General features: G+C 58.6%; 2 protein-coding genes across 12 annotated transcripts; one reads left to right on the top strand and one right to left on the bottom strand.

Annotated features, from left to right (window-relative positions):
• Positions 1 to 588: 588 nt before the first annotated feature.
• On the top strand, positions 589 to 9,925 carry RUNDC3A (RUN domain containing 3A). 4 transcript variants are annotated; one of them, XM_061174810.1, is made up of 11 exons: positions 589 to 930; positions 4,571 to 4,686; positions 5,074 to 5,222; positions 5,409 to 5,494; positions 6,305 to 6,394; positions 6,509 to 6,589; positions 6,768 to 6,933; positions 7,050 to 7,207; positions 7,976 to 8,113; positions 8,228 to 8,334; positions 9,358 to 9,925. In XM_061174810.1, exons 1-11 carry the CDS (start codon positions 824 to 826, stop codon positions 9,498 to 9,500), a joined length of 1,341 nt encoding a protein of 446 aa, XP_061030793.1. In that variant the 5' UTR covers positions 589 to 823; the 3' UTR covers positions 9,501 to 9,925. The 4 variants fall into 4 exon arrangements, with proteins under 4 accessions (XP_061030793.1, XP_061030790.1, XP_061030792.1 ...); XM_061174807.1 differs by having other exon boundaries at positions 799 to 930; positions 5,089 to 5,222; XM_061174809.1 differs by lacking the exon at positions 9,358 to 9,925 and adding an exon at positions 8,748 to 9,111 and having other exon boundaries at positions 799 to 930; positions 5,089 to 5,222.
• Positions 9,926 to 10,588: 663 nt separating this feature from the next.
• SLC25A39 (solute carrier family 25 member 39) lies at positions 10,589 to 16,001 on the bottom strand. 8 transcript variants are annotated; one of them, XM_061175772.1, is made up of 13 exons: positions 15,831 to 16,001; positions 14,425 to 14,527; positions 13,849 to 13,948; positions 13,657 to 13,716; positions 13,500 to 13,559; positions 13,116 to 13,249; positions 12,710 to 12,777; positions 12,442 to 12,566; positions 12,090 to 12,263; positions 11,652 to 11,761; positions 11,356 to 11,437; positions 11,197 to 11,277; positions 10,589 to 11,107 (listed from the first exon to the last, which is right to left on the bottom strand). In XM_061175772.1, exons 3-13 carry the CDS (start codon positions 13,931 to 13,933, stop codon positions 10,992 to 10,994), a joined length of 1,095 nt encoding a protein of 364 aa, XP_061031755.1. In that variant the 5' UTR covers positions 13,934 to 13,948; positions 14,425 to 14,527; positions 15,831 to 16,001; the 3' UTR covers positions 10,589 to 10,991. The 8 variants fall into 8 exon arrangements, with proteins under 8 accessions (XP_061031755.1, XP_061031754.1, XP_061031760.1 ...); XM_061175771.1 differs by lacking the exon at positions 15,831 to 16,001 and adding an exon at positions 14,817 to 14,931; XM_061175777.1 differs by lacking the exon at positions 15,831 to 16,001 and adding an exon at positions 14,817 to 14,931 and having other exon boundaries at positions 13,116 to 13,225.
• Between the last annotated feature and the right edge of the window lie 3,241 nt (positions 16,002 to 19,242).

Raw genomic sequence — 19,242 nt, 5'->3', positions numbered from 1 at the left:
TTCCGAGTGGTCCCAGGCGCTGGGCTCCTACGGCTTATTCTGGATTCCCCTCCCCCACCCTAGTAACTGTGGACTCCGCCGGCTGGTGCAGACAAGTCAAGCCAGGGCGCAGACCGACAGATATGCAGTCTCTGACTGCTCCTTGGTCTCCCGGGTCGGCAGCGTAGGGCCACCTGCGCTCTCTGGACGCAGACCTGGCCTGGCCTCGCTGGGAATGCCGAGACTGAATGGGTGGGGGGGCGGGGCCGGGATGAGGGTACAGGAGGTGAGGAGAAATGAGAAATCTGAGATAGACACCACTGATCACCAGTCAGAAACAAGGGAGTAGAGGCGTCGGAGCTCAGAGACGCTAGGCGTGGGTCCCGGGCTCTGAGCATGGGGGTGGAGAACAAGCCAGAAGCCCCCCTTCTTCCTTTCAATCGCTGCCTCTCCCTGGGACCCTCTCCGCCCTCCCTGAGGCCCCGGCCCTCTCCCCTCCCCCCAAAATCCTGCGTCCTCTGCGGATTGGTCCCCGGCCTGCCGGGGGCGGGGCCCGAGGACCCTGACGTCACCTGCCAAGGGGGGCGGGCGGCTAGGGAAGGGGGGTGACTGGCCCCGGCTCAGCACCTCGGAGAGCTCCCTCCCCTGCCTTGTTTTGCTCCGGAATCGCCGCCGGGGGAGGGAGCCAGGGGGCCCGGCAACAGGCGCAGCGGCTGGAGGATGGCCGTGGAGGGGTCGAGGGGTCCCGGCGGACAGAGGGCCCAGCCGTGATCCGGCGGGGGGGCCGGGGCGCCGGGCAGGTTGGGGGGGCAGCTAGAGGCGGCAGCAGTGGCTACACATCTGGATGGAAGCGAGCTTTGTCCAGACCACCATGGCTCTGGGGTTGTCCTCCAAGAAAGCGTCTTCCCGCAATGTGGCTGTGGAGCGTAGGAACTTGATCACCGTGTGCAGGTGGGCACCGCTGGCGGGCGGGGGTGGGGTGGTCAGGAAGAGGCGGCGGGGCGGGCTGCGGAGACCTGGACTGAGCGTGCCCGCGGGAGGATGCACAGCAGCCGCGGCGAAAAGGGAGGGAGCACAAGGTTAAGAGGAGCGCGTCCGCTATCCTCAAGCCCAGGCCTGGAGGGGGTTTGGAGGTCTGGTCCCTACCCTTCTAGGCCAAGCCAGGCCTATGCCCAGCCTGGGGCCTGGGGGTGAGGGGTGTTTAATTGGCACTGCAGCTTCCTGTGAGAACCAGGAAGTGACATTGTGTGTGAGGGGGAGGGGTGGGGATGGCTGGCTCCCTTGCTGGGGGCGGTAGCTGGGTGGGCAGAGGAGAACTGATGGGATAGGGGGATGAACGCCCTCCAAGCGTACCCTCACTCCCACTCCTGTCAGCCTGGCCTCTCTGGGGTGGGGCTTTTCTGGGAGATTTTCCAATGCTCAAATCCTGGATCAGGGATGGTGCCCTCCTCCATCTCTGGGCAGTTGCAGCCTACGGCAGGGTCAACTGGACATGTAGGCAAAGTCCCTGAATCCGTCCAGTGAAGGCACGGCACTGCCCCTGCCGTGGGAAGGACTGAGGGCCTGAGCACAGAAGCCTGGGTCTCCTGGGTTCAAGGGGAGGAGATTGGGAGGGCAGAGCCATTGGTTCCTGAGGGTGGGGCTGTCGCAGTGTTGGGAAGACCTGCCCACTTTCCTGGGGCCAGGAAGTGAAGCTTCCCACTTCCCAGCCCTGCAGTGATTCACCACCCCCCCCCCCCCGCCCTGCCGTGAAGCCAGGAATGGCCAGTCTCTCAGCCCCCACCGGCACTCATCTCTCCGTCTAGGATCCCCCTGCCAGCTGCCTTCTCCACCTGCAACCTCCCCTCTCCCCCATGCCGCCTCTGAGGGCAGGGTGCTCCCAGTGCAGGGCTCAGCTGTCTTCCCTTGCCAGTCCCACCTGCCTGCACACTGGCCTTGGTCCTGCTCCTTCCCCCAGGAATCAGTGCCCACCTGATGCCCTGGCTTCCGTATCCTACAGCTCCTTCCAGGTTCCTGGGCACACACCCAACAGTACCGCGTCTGTCTCACACCATTATATCCCTAGTGCCTAGCACGGTGCTGTGCACATCTGACCTCTGTAAAAATGCCTGGAATGTTATAGAAGGAATGAGTGCAGCAATGGCCCAGCCCAAATGCGGTCTCCTGCCTCCACGCTCACCCCCCAAACCCTGCCAGTGTGGTGTAAAACACAGATGGTCCTAGGTTCAAGCTCTTACTTCATCAGTTATGAGCTGTACAACCTTGAGGAAGTCTCCTAACCACTCTGGGCCCTGGGTGCCTCATCATCCCCATTGTAGATGTAATAGCCACACCAAGGAGTGTGCCTAGCCCTGTGCCTGGCACACGAAAATCGCCCCGTCCCGATGCCATCCTTCCAGTCCCTCTCCTCTCGCTTGATCTCCTAGGTTCCTCTTCCTTCTCTTGCCTGCCAGGACAGCTGGGCCTGTTGAGTGTGTGGGAAAGGGGGGAACTCCCCTTGGCCTAGGCTGCAGAAGCAGAGGTTCTGGTGGATTGAAAGTGCACTTAGAGCTGGGATGTGAGGGATAGAGTTTTGGGGAGGATTGGGAGCATGACAAAGGCTCAGAAACCCCTCAGGCCCCTGCCGCCTCTTCATTGTCACGTGGTTCGCCTCCAGCTCCCAGAACAGTTCCCTTTAGCAGGCCGAGGGCTCCCCTGGGCCCTGGCCGCCCTGTCTCCATGGTAACCGGCAGCAGCCCTGCACCTCTGAGCAGGGAACACACCATGGGGCTCCCGGGGGGGCAATGACCAGCTGCAGCACCCCTGAGGACAGATGGCAGATGGCTGCCATGCTGAAACCAGCCGCAGGCCCCCACTGAGGTCTGACCCAAATGACCAGAAGAAATCACGGGGGCGGGGCTGCATAACGAAGCCCAGATTAATGCCCTAAACACAGGCTCCTTCTGGCTATCCCATTAATGGCCCAGCTCCTCACCACCCCTACCCCATGGCCTGTACTCACCTTCTCTCAGTCTTTCCTGGGATCTGAACCAAAATTTGATGAGACAGGTACCATTGGTCTTGTTTGCACCTGGGGAAAATGGGCCTTGGAGAGATTAAATGACTTGTCCAAGGCCACCAGGTGTCACACGGACACAAGATTTGGGTCCACCCAGGCTGCCTCACCCTAGTGCAACTCCAGCACTGACCTGGCTCTGATCTCAGGCCAGACCAACTCTAAGCCCATAGGGAAGGGAGGAAGGTCCGTGGGCTTGGTTGTGCCATTGCCCTGAGAGCCGGCCAGGGCTTGAGGGCTGGAGCACAGAGGGCAGAGGAGGCAGGGGTTGGTCGGGGCCTCGGTGATCGTGACATCCATCAGGAGGCCACAGATGTAGCAGAAAGAGCAAGGCCTTTGGAATCAGACATACCTGTTTACTCCTCACAAGCTGTGTGACTTTGAACAGATCAGTGAATCTCTTGGACCCTCAGTTACCTTATCTGTCAAATGGGGCTGCTAGTGATAATAAGAGGACCCAGGGCTGTTGTAAGGATGGATGAGATAACACACGTGGAGTATAGTGCTGGGCACATCACAGGGCTTGATGAGCTTAGGGTAAAAAGGACAGTTCCAAGCAGCCCCCATATCCCTGGATACCTCACCCCTGCTATGCCACCCATAGGGGGGCCACGATGGGATGTTGGGAGCCATGTCTTCCTCCCTGTCCCAGCCCACTGCAGTGATGGCCGGTGGAGATTGCAGTCGTAGGGACTGCAGAGGGAGCTGAGGCTCCGGGCAGGATTGGAGGGAGGGACGGGGGCTGCTGTGCTCCAGCCTCTCAGCCCCATTGGCTTCCCTTGGCTTCCTTCCTCTCTGAGAAGCCAGGTGTCCGGGCCCCCAAGCCCCCTTCCAGAGATCTGCTGCCAATGCCCCCTCCCATCCACTGAGTGTGTCAGACCCACACCCTGCACCTCCCCCGGCCCAGTTCTGCACCGCCTGGTTCTGGGCAGCTGGTGTGTGGGTGGCCAAGCTAGAAGGAGAAGGGGGAAGGGGGGCATCCGTGTGCTGGGAGCCCACCTGGCCACCCATGCATGCCCACGCTCCATGTGCTTGGTGCCAACTCACATGCCCTGGTACAGGTGACCCACACCCCACCCCAGAAGGGACTGGAGATTGTTCCAGCAATAGCAGAAGGGAGCTTGAGGCAGGGGCACAAAGCAGCTCCTAACTCCTATCCGACCCCTACCCTTCTCTGACAGAGAGAATGCAACTCCAAAGGGTGGGCAAGGAGGAAGGGGCTCTGGGCTAGCCTGCTGGCTCTAGGTGCCTCATCTTTCTACCGATTGTTTCATCCCCTCTCATACCTTGTTCCTGAAGCTTTCTTTCTCTGCCTCTCACCTCTCCTGTCACCCACTTTGTCAATCAGTCTCCCACCTGCCACCCTACTCTCCCATGTCACAGCCCCTCTATGGGTCACTGTCTCCCGCCCTCTTTCCCTCTGCTTCCCCACCACGTCCGTGCTCTTGGTGGCCTCTTCTCTGCCTTCCTTCTACCCCCATCACCTTGTCCTCTCACCTGACACCCTACTGCCCCTTCTCCCTCCCCCTCGCCCAGGTTCTCTGTGAAAACGCTGCTGGAGAAGTACACGGCAGAGCCCATCGATGACTCATCTGAGGAGTTCGTGAATTTTGCAGCCATCTTAGAGCAGATCCTCAGCCACCGCTTCAAAGGTGGGCCCAGGTTCCTGTCCCCCCACTGCCCAGCCCTCCCAACTCCCAGCCTTTGGCTTCCAGCTACCCCCCCTCTGATTTACTCTGTGGCTTTCTGAACTCCATCATTGACCCTGGCCCCAATTCTGGATCATGTGCAGAAGCTCATGCACAGAGCTGGGAAGAAGGGAGGGGATCTTCTGGGCACAAGACAGTGGGTGTCCACAAGCCCCAGCCATGGGCGTGCAGTTATGTGCCCTGTATATACATGCATGTGTGTGCACGTGAGTTTGGGGTAGGCACTACGCACGTGCATGGCTGCTTATACTTATGCATGTGTGTGCCCCATTACATGGACCCTCTCCAAACTCCCTGGTCTTGCTGAGCCCCCTCCCTGCCCTGGCTCAGCCTGTGCCCCAGCAGGTCCGGTGAGCTGGTTCAGCTCAGACGGGCAGCGGGGCTTCTGGGACTACATCCGCCTGGCCTGCAGCAAAGTGCCCAACAACTGCGTAAGCAGCATCGAGAACATGGAGAACATCAGCACTGCCCGAGCCAAGGTAAGTGGCCTGCAGTGAGCAGGGCCAGGGCAGCTGCTCCCTGCTCTGGATACATGAGGGCTGCCTGTTCCTTGGTCCTAGCCCCTGCCCACGGGCACTGGGGAGAAGGACCACAAGAGATCCAGACCCAGTGGTGCACACTTGAGTCCCTTCGGGGCAGCAAGTAAAGGTGAGCGTGCTTTCCAGGGCCGGGCATGGATCCGGGTAGCACTGATGGAGAAGCGCATGTCGGAATACATCACCACAGCCCTACGGGACACCCGGACCACCAGGTTAGACCCCCTCAGTCAGTGTGGACCACAAGTCCCAGTGTGTACATTCATTGCCTAAACACACTTGATCCTTAAGTTCCTGCTGTTAACCTTCAGTACCTGGACTACAATTCCCAGTATGCACTGCTAGCTTCCGTCTCCCAGACTGTCCACCAGTCAGCTGGGCCTGCAGTCCCAGAACACACCTTTAGCACCACCACCATCTCTTCCAAGTCAAATTCATTATCTCCCATGACCCCCAGCACCGGTCTCATGCACAGCTCTGGACAAGCCTCAACTATGTATCATTTTACTTGTTGGCCTTCCATGGCCTACAACACAGAGCCCTACCTGCTCCCCAGACAATAGCAGCAGTCTGTACTTGCTACCCGTGGACTCCAGAGCCCCAGGGGTCAGAGCTTCAATCCCTGCACTGTGGGTTTTTAACTGCATTGTATCTCTAGCCTGTCCTCACATTTCAGAGTTCACATCAACATATTTTTGAGCATCTACTGTACGCCAAGCACTGATTTAGGACTTGTTTCCTGATTTTTAAGGATCTGGATGACCCAGTACTTGGTGGGGAAGGGGGAGTTCTGAGGATGGAGGTCTAGTCTCAGGGCACACACGTTCTAATAGGTGGGAGACACAGGCGCTATCCCCAGTGGGCCCCAGTCTGAGGGGGAGACAAGATCCACAGCTGAGGGGTGAGCAGGAAAAAGATACCTCCTTCCTCTAGGAAAGGTTGGTAATAAGCCAACAAGAGACGCTCTGAGGGGGTGGGGCTCCCTGGGAGGATGCTACACCGCAGTCCCTCACCCCTCCCCGCAGACGTTTCTATGACTCGGGAGCCATCATGCTGCGGGAGGAAGCCACGGTCCTCACCGGGATGCTGATCGGACTGAGCGCCATAGACTTCAGGTGGGGCCTGGGTGGCCGTGGCCATGGTGGGGGGTTGAGGTTGTTTCTCTGCGAAGGTCCGCACTCCCATCCCCTCATACCCGCCCCCCAACCCTGTGGCTGCTCTGCCCCCAGCTTCTGCCTAAAGGGCGAAGTGCTGGACGGGAAGACCCCCGTAGTCATCGATTACACGCCCTACCTAAAGTTCACCCAGAGGTGAGCAGCCCGATTGCGGCGAGGGGTGCTGGGTGCGGACAGACGACGGCCCTGAGGGGCGGGGATGGCGGGAGACGGGCGGGCTGGGCGGCATCCTGGTTCCCCTGCCCAAGGGGGTGTGGCTGGGGCCGCGCGGGCGGGCAGGGCCGGCCGGTGCCCACTGCGCCCTCTTTCCAAGCTACGACTACCTGACGGACGAGGAGGAGCGGCACAGCGCCGAGAGCAGCACGAGCGAGGACAACTCGCCCGAGCACCCGTACCTGCCGCTCGTCACCGACGAGGACAGCTGGTACAGCAAGTGGCACAAGATGGAACAGAAGTTCCGCATTGTCTACGCGCAGAAGGTGCGCGGTGCGCGGCGGGGGCGGAGCGGGGGTTGCTTAGAGCCAGCCCGGCAGAGGGCGGGCGGCCGCGGGGACCCTCTCCTCTCGCCGCCCGGGCTGAGCCGGCGCCCCCGCAGGGCTACCTGGAGGAGCTGGTGCGTCTGCGCGAGTCGCAGCTGAAGGACCTGGAGGCGGAGAACCGGCGGCTGCAGCTGCAGCTGGAGGAGGCGGCGGCGCAGAACCAGCGGGAGAAGCGGGAGCTGGAAGGCGTGATCCTGGAGCTGCAGGAGCAGCTGTGAGTGCCGCCGCGGCCCTGACCCCGGTCCTCGGCCACCCCGACCACATCACCCCAGGGAACCCCCGCCATCGCCCCCATTGACTCTAACGCCACCTTTCCTGATACCAAGCACCAGCATCAAACCCCTGAGTCCGTCACCGCCACCCCGAGATCCACCCCCCTCCCCGCCGCCGCGACCTAACATCATTCTCGACATAAGGCCCCCCACCAACCGGCTCCCCACTTCACCCTCAACTACCTGACATAAGCTAGAATGGCCATTGAACAGGACTCCTGGGACCCCAACATTACAATTAAGGACCTCTAATTAATGTGACTCAACGACCTTCAACATGACTGCATTATTCCCTCTGTTCACCACTCCTCCCACCGTGACCCCTGACTTCACCCCTACCCATCCCTCTAACGGTTCCCCTTGAAACATTTTCATCACCCTGTGACCTCCCAGCATGATTGTGGCACCCCATGACTCTTCATGATTCCCACACTACTCTGCAGCCACCCGCCCATCACCCTGACTGACGCCCTGCAACATCTCATTATTCCCCTAACCCCCAGCACGAGTGCACTAATTCCTGTCACCGCCGTGGCCCCCCCAGTACCCTCCACTGACTCCCAGGATCTGCCCCACTGATCCTCAGCATTCATACCCATTTCTGCTACCCAGGTTTCAATCCTAACCCCTCCCCCCACCTCTTGCTGAGCCCCTCTTCCCCACTTCTGCTCCCTCTTCCAGCCAGGCCTGACTCCCCCTCCCCATCCCAGGACAGGTCTGATCCCCGGTGACCATGCTCCCCTGGCCCAGGGTTCCAAGGACCTCACCACACGCCTGGTCAACCAATGGCCGTCACTGGGAACACTCAATGGGTCCGAGGGCGCCAACAACCCTAAGCTCTACCGGAGGTAAGCCCCAGGCAGGCTTGGCTTGGCCTCAGTGCCGCTCCCTCCTCTACCAGGGAAGAGGGGCACTGGGGCCGTAGGCCTCTGCCCACACACCAGCTCTCTGCTTTGCCACAGACACAGTTTCATGAGCACGGAGCCGCTGTCGGCTGAAGCCAGTCTGAGCTCGGACTCCCAGCGCCTGGGAGAGGGCAAGCGGGACGAGGAGCCCTGGGGCCCCATTGGTGAGCCCCCCAATCCAGCACCCATCCCGGAAGGGCTGAGGCCAGGCCTTGGGGCTTGTAGTCAGGCCCTGGCCACTTCCCTCATTCATCCAACTCTTCCCGAGAGCCTAGCACAGCAACTGAGAGCTTGGTTTGGGGCGTCAGGCAAATCCCAGCTGCGCCTCCTCTGGTTGTGCGAGCTTGGTCACTGATTCCACCTTGCTGAGTCCTTCTCATCTGTAAAATGGGGATGTTGTTTAAAATGATCACCAGTGTTGGCATATGGTGAGGGCTCCATGGCTTTTGGCATCATGACATCCTCAAGAGCCCCGCAAATCCTCAGGGAGTTCTTCGCCTAACTAGTTTGCTCTTATCTCATGCGCTCTGTGAACCAGTCGCCTGACCATTGTTTCCCCCTTTTCTTTGGCTGCCAGGAAGCTCAGAGCCAAATTAGTGGCTCCCTTCAAGAGAATGTCCAGGACTTCAACGCATGCATTTTGTGTTGCCCTCCCCCTCTGGCTTCACCTTGGTTTCCCACCCTAGTTTTCCCGGTGCCTGGACTACCTGTCTTTTCTTTCTAAAAACCACACTGTACTGGATGACTCTAGATCTTCTTTGACACAAGGCAGGCTATGGATGTGGAACCCCGCCACACTGTGTTTGTGATTGTCCGTGTGTCTGTCTCCCCACCAGACTGTGAGCTCCGTGAGGGCAGGGACTGTGTCTCGTCCGTTCTCTGTATCCCCCGTGCTTGGAACGGAACAAGTGCTCACCGTGTGTTTAATAAATGGAGAAAGAGAGAGGATGAACCCTCGGGGGGAGACAGAGACATAAACTGACGATTACAATACAGTGTCCCCAGCTCCGTGCATGGAAAGGGGCAGGTGCTTACCAGGGTTTAACTGAAAAAGGCAAGCGCTCCAGTAATGAGGAAGGTTTCCGGATGGGTGACCTGAGGGCTGTCCCTTCACCACCTGCACCTGTGCACACCCAACTCACACACGCAGACCGGTTGGCCCCGCCTCACCCGCCCTCTCTCCCCAGGGAAGGACCCCACGCCCTCCATGCTGGGCCTCTGCGGCTCCCTGGCTTCCATCCCCAGCTGCAAGTCCCTGGCGAGCTTCAAATCCAACGAGTGCCTGGTGAGCGACAGTCCCGAGGGCAGCCCGGCACTGAGCCCCAGCTGAGGAGCGGCATGCCAGCCCCACCTGCCGCCTTTCCTCACGGTCCCCCAATCCAGGCCACCCTCCAGAGAATGCTGCCCACTCAGCCAGGAGTCTCTCAGGAGACACCCTTTGCTTCTAGCCCGGTTCAGCTTCTTGCCCGTGGAGGCAGGAGCTGCCAAGGGAGGCAGCTTGGGCCAAGAGGCAGGGGCACCGGGGCCACAGGGAGCCCTCAGGAAGCTTATTCTTCTGGCGACCCCGCTGCCTGGCTAGCTCCCTCCCGGACTCTCCTTCGCTCATCTCCTCGCCCTCCTCAGGAGCTGGTGGCCCAGCCTGGCACCGCCGCCTCCCATGCCTCTCCTGTCTGTGCCCGTGTACGCCCCAGAGTCACTCCTTTCTCAGCCCCCAGACTGGGGGGGGGGGCGGGGGGCAGCTATGAGGGTAGCAGGCAAATAAAAACCAGAGGACTGAGGGCAGCCTTGTCTGTGGGGGGACTGGGACAGGGCCCTGTTCTGAGGTTGGCAGAATGCGGCGGGGCTAGTGTTGGGCCCGTAACCAAGGTGATGCTAGACCAGATAAAATCAGGTGTGCCCCCTGGGAGCAGACTGGTCAGAGTAATTCAAGAGGTGGGTGGCTTCTGTATGAAGTGTTCTAAATATTAGGTCAGCCCAGGGAAGGACCAAAACATGTAAGGACCCCTTCAACCTGATACTCTTTGGTAACTCATTTACCCCAGGCAAAGAAGATGCTGGACATCCTGGGTGGCAGGATGGAGAAGGCAAGGCCTGGCAGGGCCCCGTTTCCCTTCCATCATCCTGAGCAATGCAGCTTCGGCCTAGAGATCCAGACCCTTCCATTAGCCCAAAGCCTGGCAGTGAAGCCACCCTCCATCCTGGGTTGTCGCTTAAGTGTACCCTTGGGGAGAGGTCTCACCACCCTCTCAACTCTGGGTCCTTATCCCCACCTGCTCTCACTACACTGTGGGAGGGGTCCTCTACATGGGTGCCACCTGGGCAGCCAAAGCCAACATCAAGGTCCCTTCCAGACCTCTTCTGTGCAAATCACTCACCAAATCCTGCTTCCCACCCGCCCCAGAGACCCCCACAATCAGAGGCAGTGGAAAGAAGTTTATCATCTTTAGACTCAAGGAATTAACAAGGGTGGGTGCAGACTATGCCGGGCACAAGGTTTTGCGGCTCCTGGGGGCAGGCCCAGCTACAGCAAACCCACAGGGAAAGAAGTGAGGGAGAAGTTAGCAAATTTGGTCTTGAACTTGAGGGGAGGGCGTGATGATTCCTGGGGTTGGGGAATGGGGAGCAGCAGGAAGAAAGTGGTCTGAGAGAGGAGGGGTCGGCGTGGGCCCAGAGGGGCAGCCCCCTACCCCTGGGGCTCAGAGTGGGGAGGAAAGAGAAATGAGGCCCCTCCCCGCAGTGCTGAGGAAAAGGCACTTGGCTCAGTCTCCTCCTGCCCCACTCCCACCACGGATGAGGTCGGGTCCTTATCCCCTCATTCCTTTCAAGGGCCCAGAAACTGTTCCTGGTTGAGCCTCTGGAAGAAGTTTTTGCCGAACTCATAAGTGCTGATCATGATGGCGCAGGACGGGGCGGCCTTGATGATCCTTGGAAGGAAGCCTGCGGTGGGAGGGGGAGGCTGGGGTCAGAGGTCGGGTCCCAGGGAGCCCCACCTGCACCAGGGCGTGGACACACACACAGACGCTCACCTGCAAAGAGGCCCCTGGTGCCCGACTCGGCCCGGATTCTCCGCAGCAGCAGCCAAGTGGAGTCCGCGTGCGGGGGCGTCACTGCAAACCAAGGCGAGGCCCTGTAAGACCCCGCTGGGACCCCGCCTGCCCTGCCCCGCACTAGCCAGGGCCCCTCACCTCTCACAGCCTCCACCGCTCCTAGCGCGACCTGGCGCTGAGTCTTCACCACATCGAAGGGTAGAGTCAGGATGGCCGCCACCTGGTGGGGTGGGGAGAGGGCTGGTCTCCATTCCCAGGACACCCATCCCTTGCATGCGGCCAGGGTCTGCCAGCCCCAGCTAGAGCTTCAGAAGGGGAGGGGGAGCGCACTCCTTGACAGGCAAGCAAGGACTCTTTTCCGGAGCATCTGCAACGACCCTCAGGTCACCCCAAGGACACCTCTACTGGCCACACTCCCAGCCTGGTCAACTCACCGTCCCTGAGATGCCGCCAGCCACAAAGCTGATGCCCACGGAGGTCTGGTCCTTTGGCCTGAGCCCACTCAGCCAGCTCTTCACCAACTCATAGTTGAACCAGTACAGAGCTTGGGGGCACAGGGGTTCACTCATCAGAGACGGGAAGGGCAGTGGGATAGGCCACGAACCTCCCACCTTTCACAGACCTACATCACAACCACTCCCTCCCAGCTACGAAGTCTGCCTGCCACGTGCCAGTTCCCATAAAAGGCCCTCTGCAAGAAGTATCTTGTGAAAACCTGGGTGAATATCCCGCCTGCTGGGGCCCACTTCACAGATGAGATGTTCTTGGCTCAGAGAGTTTACGTGACTTCAAAGTCAGTAGTAGTAAAGCTGGGACTTGGCTGTAGACCTCTTGGGCTCCCTTACCCCAATCCCTGCACCCCTGGTGCCTACCTGAGAAGGGCACATCCCGAAGGGCAGTGGGACCCCAGCCCAGCCACAGTGAGCGCCAGCCGCCTTGAGCCACAGCTGCTCGGACGCAGGTGCCCAGCTCCCGGTATGACAAATGCCGAGCCTGCAGCTTTGTCCGCACCAGCTCCAGGGGACTGATCACACTCACGGTGCCCACTGCGGGAACCAGGGAGGAGGGGTCAGTTTACAGGTCCCAGGGGCAGCCTGCCCAGAGTCTGGGGGCCTTGAACGTCCCCCCCACCCCTAGGCTGGCAGAGGTTGGAGCTGGGAGTCCAGACTGGGCTCCGGCACAGGTGGGGTCAAAGGGAGGTGGAAAGCCCAGGGCTGTGCTCACGGCGGGCCAGTGCGCCAGCCACCATGGGTGCGTAGAGATCAGAGGTCAGGGCTTGACCACACAGGAAGGACTTGAGTTGGTCATAGGCGGTGAAGTAGATGGCAGTGGCCGGGACAGTCATCACCCTAGGGGTGTGAACAGGTTAGCCAAGACTCCCCAAAGTTCCCAAACCTCCCAAGCTTCCCCTGCCCCACCCAGCCAGTCAACAGAGGAGTAAGGGGTCAGTGGGGTATCGGGCGAAAGCAATACGCAGAACTGGGGTACTCACAGGGTGGCTGGGAGGCCGCTCCACAGGGTCCTCGTGCCCTCATGTCTCACAATCTTCACAAAGGCATCCTGGCCAAGCAGACACCAGCCCAGGAGGAGGGAGGATGAACATGAACAAGGCCTGTGGCGGGGCTGGCCCAGGCTGGGCCCTAGCCTGATGCCCTCGCTCCTACCCAGTAGCCCCTCAGGCCTCTACACATGGAATTCCCTATTTGGCTCCAAACAAACTCCTATTCACCCTTCAAAATCTTGTGATGGCCCCACCTCCTCAGGAAAGCCCTTCCCAAACTGAACTGGCCACCCCTGTGTGCTTTGCGCTACCCGTTCTTTGTTGGGTCTGCTGCCTGACCAATCTGAATCCCTCAGGAATGCCAACAGACCCAGCTAAGGGCACAGCTGCTCCTCACCACGGTGCCAGTGAAGCGACTGGGGTCCTGAAACCAGGTGGCACAGCGGGCACCATTTGGGCACAGGTACAGGGGCTCTAGGACACCATTGCAGTACAGGAGGCATTTCCCTGTGGATTGGAGAGAGGAGGGCACTGGGGAAGGGGAGGAGCATTAGCATGACAGAGGTCTGGAACCTCACAGGGAGGTGGTGAGCTCCCATCCCTGGAGGGCCAGCAGAGCCTGGGGTCCCTGGGTGGATGTTCTTGTGTAGGACAGAGGGCTAGCTAATATGATCTAGAAGCGTGTGCTAGTCCGTGGCTGTGAGGCCCCCGTGTGCCCTGGAGAGACTGGGACATCCCTCCCCAGGACACTTACAGGTTCCCCGTGGCATGGGACACTCACATTTGGCGTAGGAGAGGCTCCAGAGTCTGGAGGAAGACATCAGCTCTAAAATACAAGGCACTACCTCAAGTCACAAATGTTCCCCACCTGCCCCAGGGACCTCATCTCTGGGGATCCCTGGCACCACCCCCTATTGGCTCCAGGGTCAGACACTCACCACTGGCCACCGAGGGGCGCTGAGACTGCAAGCGTACCTTCACCACGTCCAGGGGGGTCACTGGGGGAGGAGGGCAGGTCTGAAAGCTCCTTTCAGGACCCTGCCCCGACCCCTCATCCAGAACCAAGTCATTTCTAATCTCTGGTCTGCCCCAGTCCCCAGCTGCCCCCACCCCACCATCCCAGGTCTTACTGAAGAGGGAGGTGACCACGGCCCCAGTGCCAGATGCCACCATCTGTTGGAGGGGGCTAATGCCTCCAGGGTCCTGGTCAGCCATCTTGTAGCTTCAGTTCTGAAAAACAAACGTCAGTCAATTGGAGCACAAAACCGGAGTCAGGGGTAGGGAGAGAAAGGATGCAGGGGCTCTTGGGGACACTAGCTGGACCCTCACCCCACTCACTCACTATGAGTTTCGCATAACCACTTTTTACAGCAGTTACTGTCAAGTCCATCTTGCCAAAGGGGAAAAAGGCTCAGAGAGATGAAGTGACCTGCCCAAGGTCACCGTGGGAGTAGTTAGGAAGGAAACTGGGAGAGTCATCCATCAGTTACTGGACTGTCCGCCATTCCTCACCCTCGCCACACGGGCTTACTGTGCACCTCTTCAGTGCAGGTGCCCGGGTTGGCCTGGAGGCCCAAAGATCAAAACGCCTGAGCCGCCCCCCTACGCCCCCAACTCCAGCAACCAGCCCCAAGGCGGGCGCATGCGAGCCTCGAGTCACCGGACGTGGAGAGGTGGAGCCCGGCAGGGAGGGAAAGGTAACGAACCTGAGGGCGGCGAAGGGTCCGTCCACTTTCCGGGACTGCAGGCAGGGGTGCCCGGCCCTCCCCCGCACCCGTCCTCCCGAGGCCGGAGGGCCAAGCCCCGAACCTGGATGGGAAGGACAATCTCTCTGCTCCCTCTCCCTCAAAATCTCTTTCTCGGGGGGGCCGGTCGAGAGTACGGGAAGTAGGGATGGGGAGACAAAATCGCTCTTCGCCCCTCGGCGACACTCTCTGTCCTGGCCCCGCGCGCAAAGGGCGCCCGGTGGGGCCGACTAGGTCGGCCAGCGACTCCCGGCCCCCAGCCAGGCCCGGCTCAGGCTCCCCGAGACCCCCAGAGACCCGCCTCCCGCCTCCGCCTCCCGCCGGACCCACAGCCCAGGTCCAGCCCCGCCCACCTGGCTCTAGGCCGGTGCTCGCGCGGCGCGGCGCCCGGGGCCGAGCGGGCCCATAGCGGCTCCGCGGCCGGGGCCAGCTCCGCGCGCGCTCGCTAGGCACCAAGGCCGACTCGGAAACTGGAAGAGCCCGTCCCGCCCCTGGACGGCGCCGCGAGGCCCCGCCCCCCCCACGGGCCGACCGGCCGCCTGCCCGGAGTGAGGCCGGCCCGCCCACTCGCGGCCTCCTCCGGGTCCCGCGCTAACCAGGCCCCGCGCCGCGGGTGCCCCGCCGGGCCCGCGCGCCAAGGTCGCAAGTCTCTACGCCGCGCTTGACCTGGCGGCAGCACCGTACTTGACAGCGTATTGTCGCCAACACCACCCCACCAGCATCCCGGCCAAGCGCTGCTCCCGCAAACTTTCTAGACGAACGTGGGTAAAGCACTCTCCCCATTTTCCTCATTTGTTTGGCGGCGGGGGTTTGAATCAGTTCTTCCAAGGCCACGGGGGGCGATGAAATAGTGCTGGCAAACATTAACCCATCGGGCTCTTTGCTGAGGTTTTACAACTTCACGGCGACCGTATCAAACAGGGTCGTCCCTATTTAACAGACAATCCATCAAGACTGCAACTGTAAATCCACTTGACAAAACTGAAGGGTACCCTGCGGGTGTGGGTAGTGAAGTTGACGAGTAAGTAACCCGGGCCAGGCAGGGTGGACAGAGAGGAAAGGCTGGCCCGGGAGCCGGGAGACGTGGGTTCAACCGGGTTTAACCTGGGCTTCGTCCCACCTCCCTGTGACCCTGGGCAAGTTACAACACCGCTCTGGGTCTCGGATTCCTCCTTCGCACAGGAATAGGATTGAGTAGGGGAGAAGGGGACTGACATTTCTGTGTTGGTTACTCTCACGAAACCTATTTCTTCTACGTCTCAGAACTTCTAGAAGTAGATCATTATTAACCCAGTTTTACAGAAGACGAAACTGAGGCTTAAAGTTAAGAACTGGACAATTACCTCCCCCGCACCACATTGCCTCACCGGGCGACAGGTGGGCGTTAATCCTGGACGTCTCTGATCCCTCTTCTCAGGAGCCGCATTTCTGTCCCGGGCCAGCCCCGCACCCGAGACCCCATCAGCTGCCTCGCTTTTAAAACTTTCGTGCGGCGAAAGTGTCCTAAGAGAAAAACGAACACCGGCTGCGAGCCTGCGCCTTTAAGAAGGGTAGGCCGTGACTTTGACGTCACCAGCTCTTCCGCCCCTCACCCCCAGAATGGTCGCTTCCGGGCCTGGAGTCGCCCAGCCAGCCGGTGCACGCCGGGTTAGCACGTGGGTTCCAAGGGGCCAACCGTATGCTTTCCCTGAGAAAAGACTTTGCGGCTCTCCACCGCTAGGAAGCCCGAAATGGGGGGCGGGGAGTGACCCGTGAAGTGCTGCTGATCTAAAGGGCCCTGAGAGAAGGCGCCCTTTACATGACCTTCCCATACCAACTGAATTCTGAAATGACACAAAATAATTTTATAAACTGACAGGGCGAGAACCCAGCCCCTATTAGGGTCCTTTACTCCCTCAAAGTTATGACTTACACAGTTTCACAGCCATCAGCCAAGAGATAACTCCCCCCCATTTTACAGAGGAGGAAACTGAGGTCCTTGTGTGTAATGACTCCTGGTGTGGAGTAGAATCCAGACTTCTCCTACGCACTCTCCCATTTTTCACATGAGAAAATGGGGACCCCAGAGGTCAAGTTGCACCAAGATCACACAAATGAAAGAGCTATAATTCAAACCCCCTCCTACCTGAGTCCAGAGGATCTCCCATTCCATCCCATTCTCAACCAGGGCTCTCTGCTCCCTGCAAATGTTTACTCAGGCCTCAGGCCCCAAGAACTCTTAAGATACAGCGTGGTGGGGCTGCACCACTTACCTGCCTCCAGATCAGAGCACTGGGAGGGCGGGACCTGGTTCAAATATGGGCTGCCTGCTGCAGCAGCTGTGGGACCTCCTAGCAAGTATCTAGAGTCCTTTAAGCCTTCATTTCACCCATTTATAAATGAGCTGATGGGGATCAAAATACCCCTGCCTCATGGGAATTTGAGGATGTAATGAGGTAATAGCTCTAAAGTGCTTAGAGCCCTGTCAGGCACTTGGCAAGCAGTCGGTGACCATTACTATTATTATTGATTGCCCCCCGCCCCACACCAGGACCTGTGGCACAGAAAGTTCTGGAAAGGGTCTTTAGAGCAACCAGGATTCTGGTCCCACCTCTGCCTCTAAATGCAGGCACAGATAGTGATAACTCCTTACACGCCTTCTTCCCCAGAGCAAAATAGCACAGCCAGGAATCAAACATGGTGACCTCTGAGCCTCAGTTTCCTTCACAGTAGAATGAGGGGCTTGCACTCCATTTCTGGTTTTCTTCTTGCAGTAGGATGCCTTTGAGATTTGTCACTACACCTCAGTTTCCTCAGCTGAAAATAAGGATGAGTTACCCATCCTGCTAATTTACAGACTCTTAGCTAAAGTCATGTCTGTGAAAAGCTGAGTCGACAAACAGTTCTGTAGTCCCACCCAGAGCTGAGTAGATCTCACTCCCTGCCATCCCCTACATGTAAATGCTTCGAGGCTGAGAAAACCTTGGTATAACCAAAGGCCAGCATGCTGGCAACAGTCTGGGCAGAAGGGAGAAGTTATCCACCACTGGAGCTGGTGGAGGTGTCGTCCAAGGACGATCATAGCGACTGCAGGGTGGATCCAGAGCCTTGAGATGCCTATGAACCTGTGGGACTCTGGCTAGACTGGCCTGACCTGAGAAGCAAACCTAGAGGCCTGAGGAGGAGGCGCCACTGTCCTGGCTGTCTCAGCCACGGTTCACGCTGACCACGCACCCAGTGGTCCTTCTAGAGGCAGCATGTGGCTCCATGTGGCCATCACCGGCCTCCTTGTCAGATGGAAAAACAGAAACTCCTTTAAACTGTAAAAGGGGAGGAAATAGTACCAGCCCCAGGGATTATCTCAGGGACTGATGGACAAGTCCTTGCCTGGCAAGCGAGGTAAACAGAAGACAGTTTATTGTAAGGCTGAATTCTTCCAGGGCAAGCCCCAGCTTGCACCCCCAGGGCCTAGGAAGACATTTATGGGGCTGAAGTAAGGCTCAGGTCCCTCCCGTGGACTCTACTAGCACCTCTGAGTTCAGGGCCTGAACCGTTCCCACCTAGAGGTGCCTTCCTGGAGGCAAGGCCCCAGGCTGCAGGACCACTGAACGGGAGAAGAGAAATCCAAACTCTAGGGCTCAAGTTAAATGCCAAGTCAGATCTTTGATTGGGCCCTGGGGGCAGGGAGGGGTGGGGAAGTTATAGAGGACTTTATTGTGACAACTGGAGAAAACTGAATAAGGCCTGTATAGTTGATATTACTTTATCAACATTAAATTTCTTGAGTGTGATAACCATACAGTGGTTTTGTAGGAGAATGTCCTTGTTCTTAGGAAATGCACACTGAGTGTTTAGTGGCAAATGTCTGCAACTGTCTCAAATGGTTCAGCAAAAATAAAGAGATAAAGCCAATGTAGCAAAATGTGAACAACTGTAGATCAAAGTGAAGGGTATATGGTGCTCATTGTACCATTCTTGCAATTTTTCTGAAGTTTTAAAAGGTTTTAAAATAAAAAGTTGGTGGGGAAAGGGATTTCTCCCTCTGAAATACATATATATTATGTATAGAATCAGAAAGCAACAAAGCTGGGGATTCCCTGGTGGTCCAGTGGTTAGGAATCGGGGCTTTCACTTCAGTGGCCTGGATTCAGTCCCTGGTCGGGGAACTAAGATCCGGCAAGCCATGCACGAGAAAACATAACAAGAACAAAAAACACAACAACAAAGCTATCTTTTTTTTTAAAGTATTTATTTATTTAGGCTGCGGCCTGGTCTTAGTTGCAGCAGGCAGGCCTGCATGCGGGATCTAGTTCCCCGACCAAGGATCGAACCTGGGCTCCCTGCATTGGGAGCACGGAGTCTTACCCACTGGACCACCAGGGAGGTCCCTGTATTTTTTTTTTTGAAGGTTAAAAAAAAGAAATAAATGTAATAGCTAGAATCAGCCCACCCAGGGAAAGGCCTCTCTTGTCTCCCCCCAGCCCCTGCCTGGCTTGAGAAGATGAGCTGGGAAGTTTCTGGACACCCAAGTCTTCATTGGGAGCACCCTGGGTGCGGTCTGAGGAGGTGGCCTCCAGAGGTGAAGGGTCCTGGCTAAGACTGCAGAACTGCCTTCCCCCCAACCCCCAGCTGGATGCCTGGAACTCTTACTCTGCTTGGGAGTGTGGATTAATCTACCCCCGAGGAAGGCAGTTTTGGGCCATAGCTATCAAAATTCCGAACGCCCAATCCTGTGACTCAGCCAGGCCACTTGTAAGCATTCCTCCCTGATTGGCTTGCTCATGTGCGAAATGACTCGCC

Source organism: Eubalaena glacialis, chromosome 19 (assembly GCF_028564815.1).
Source record: "Eubalaena glacialis isolate mEubGla1 chromosome 19, mEubGla1.1.hap2.+ XY, whole genome shotgun sequence".
NCBI lineage: Eukaryota > Metazoa > Chordata > Mammalia > Artiodactyla > Balaenidae > Eubalaena > Eubalaena glacialis.
This window is presented reverse-complemented; position numbering and strand designations above follow the sequence as displayed.

What these genes read in the sequence shown, in the direction of transcription:
- SLC25A39 (XM_061175774.1), bottom strand. Translation starts at nt 13,933, where the DNA reads ATGGCTGACCAGGACCCTGGAGGCATTAGCCCCCTCCAACAGATGGTG. An exon ending in AGCGGCCTCCCAGCCACCCT is followed by an intron (nt 12,567 to 12,709) that starts GTGAGTACCCCA and finishes TCACACCCCTAG; the next exon opens with GGTGATGACTGTCCCGGCCA. An exon ending in GGCTGGCGCACTGGCCCGCC is followed by an intron (nt 12,264 to 12,441) that starts GTGAGCACAGCC and finishes TGGTTCCCGCAG; the next exon opens with TGGGCACCGTGAGTGTGATC.
- RUNDC3A (XM_061174810.1), top strand. Translation starts at nt 824, where the DNA reads ATGGAAGCGAGCTTTGTCCAGACCACCATGGCTCTGGGGTTGTCCTCC. An exon ending in AACTTGATCACCGTGTGCAG is followed by an intron (nt 931 to 4,570) that starts GTGGGCACCGCT and finishes CCCCTCGCCCAG; the next exon opens with GTTCTCTGTGAAAACGCTGC. An exon ending in GCATTGTCTACGCGCAGAAG is followed by an intron (nt 6,934 to 7,049) that starts GTGCGCGGTGCG and finishes GCGCCCCCGCAG; the next exon opens with GGCTACCTGGAGGAGCTGGT.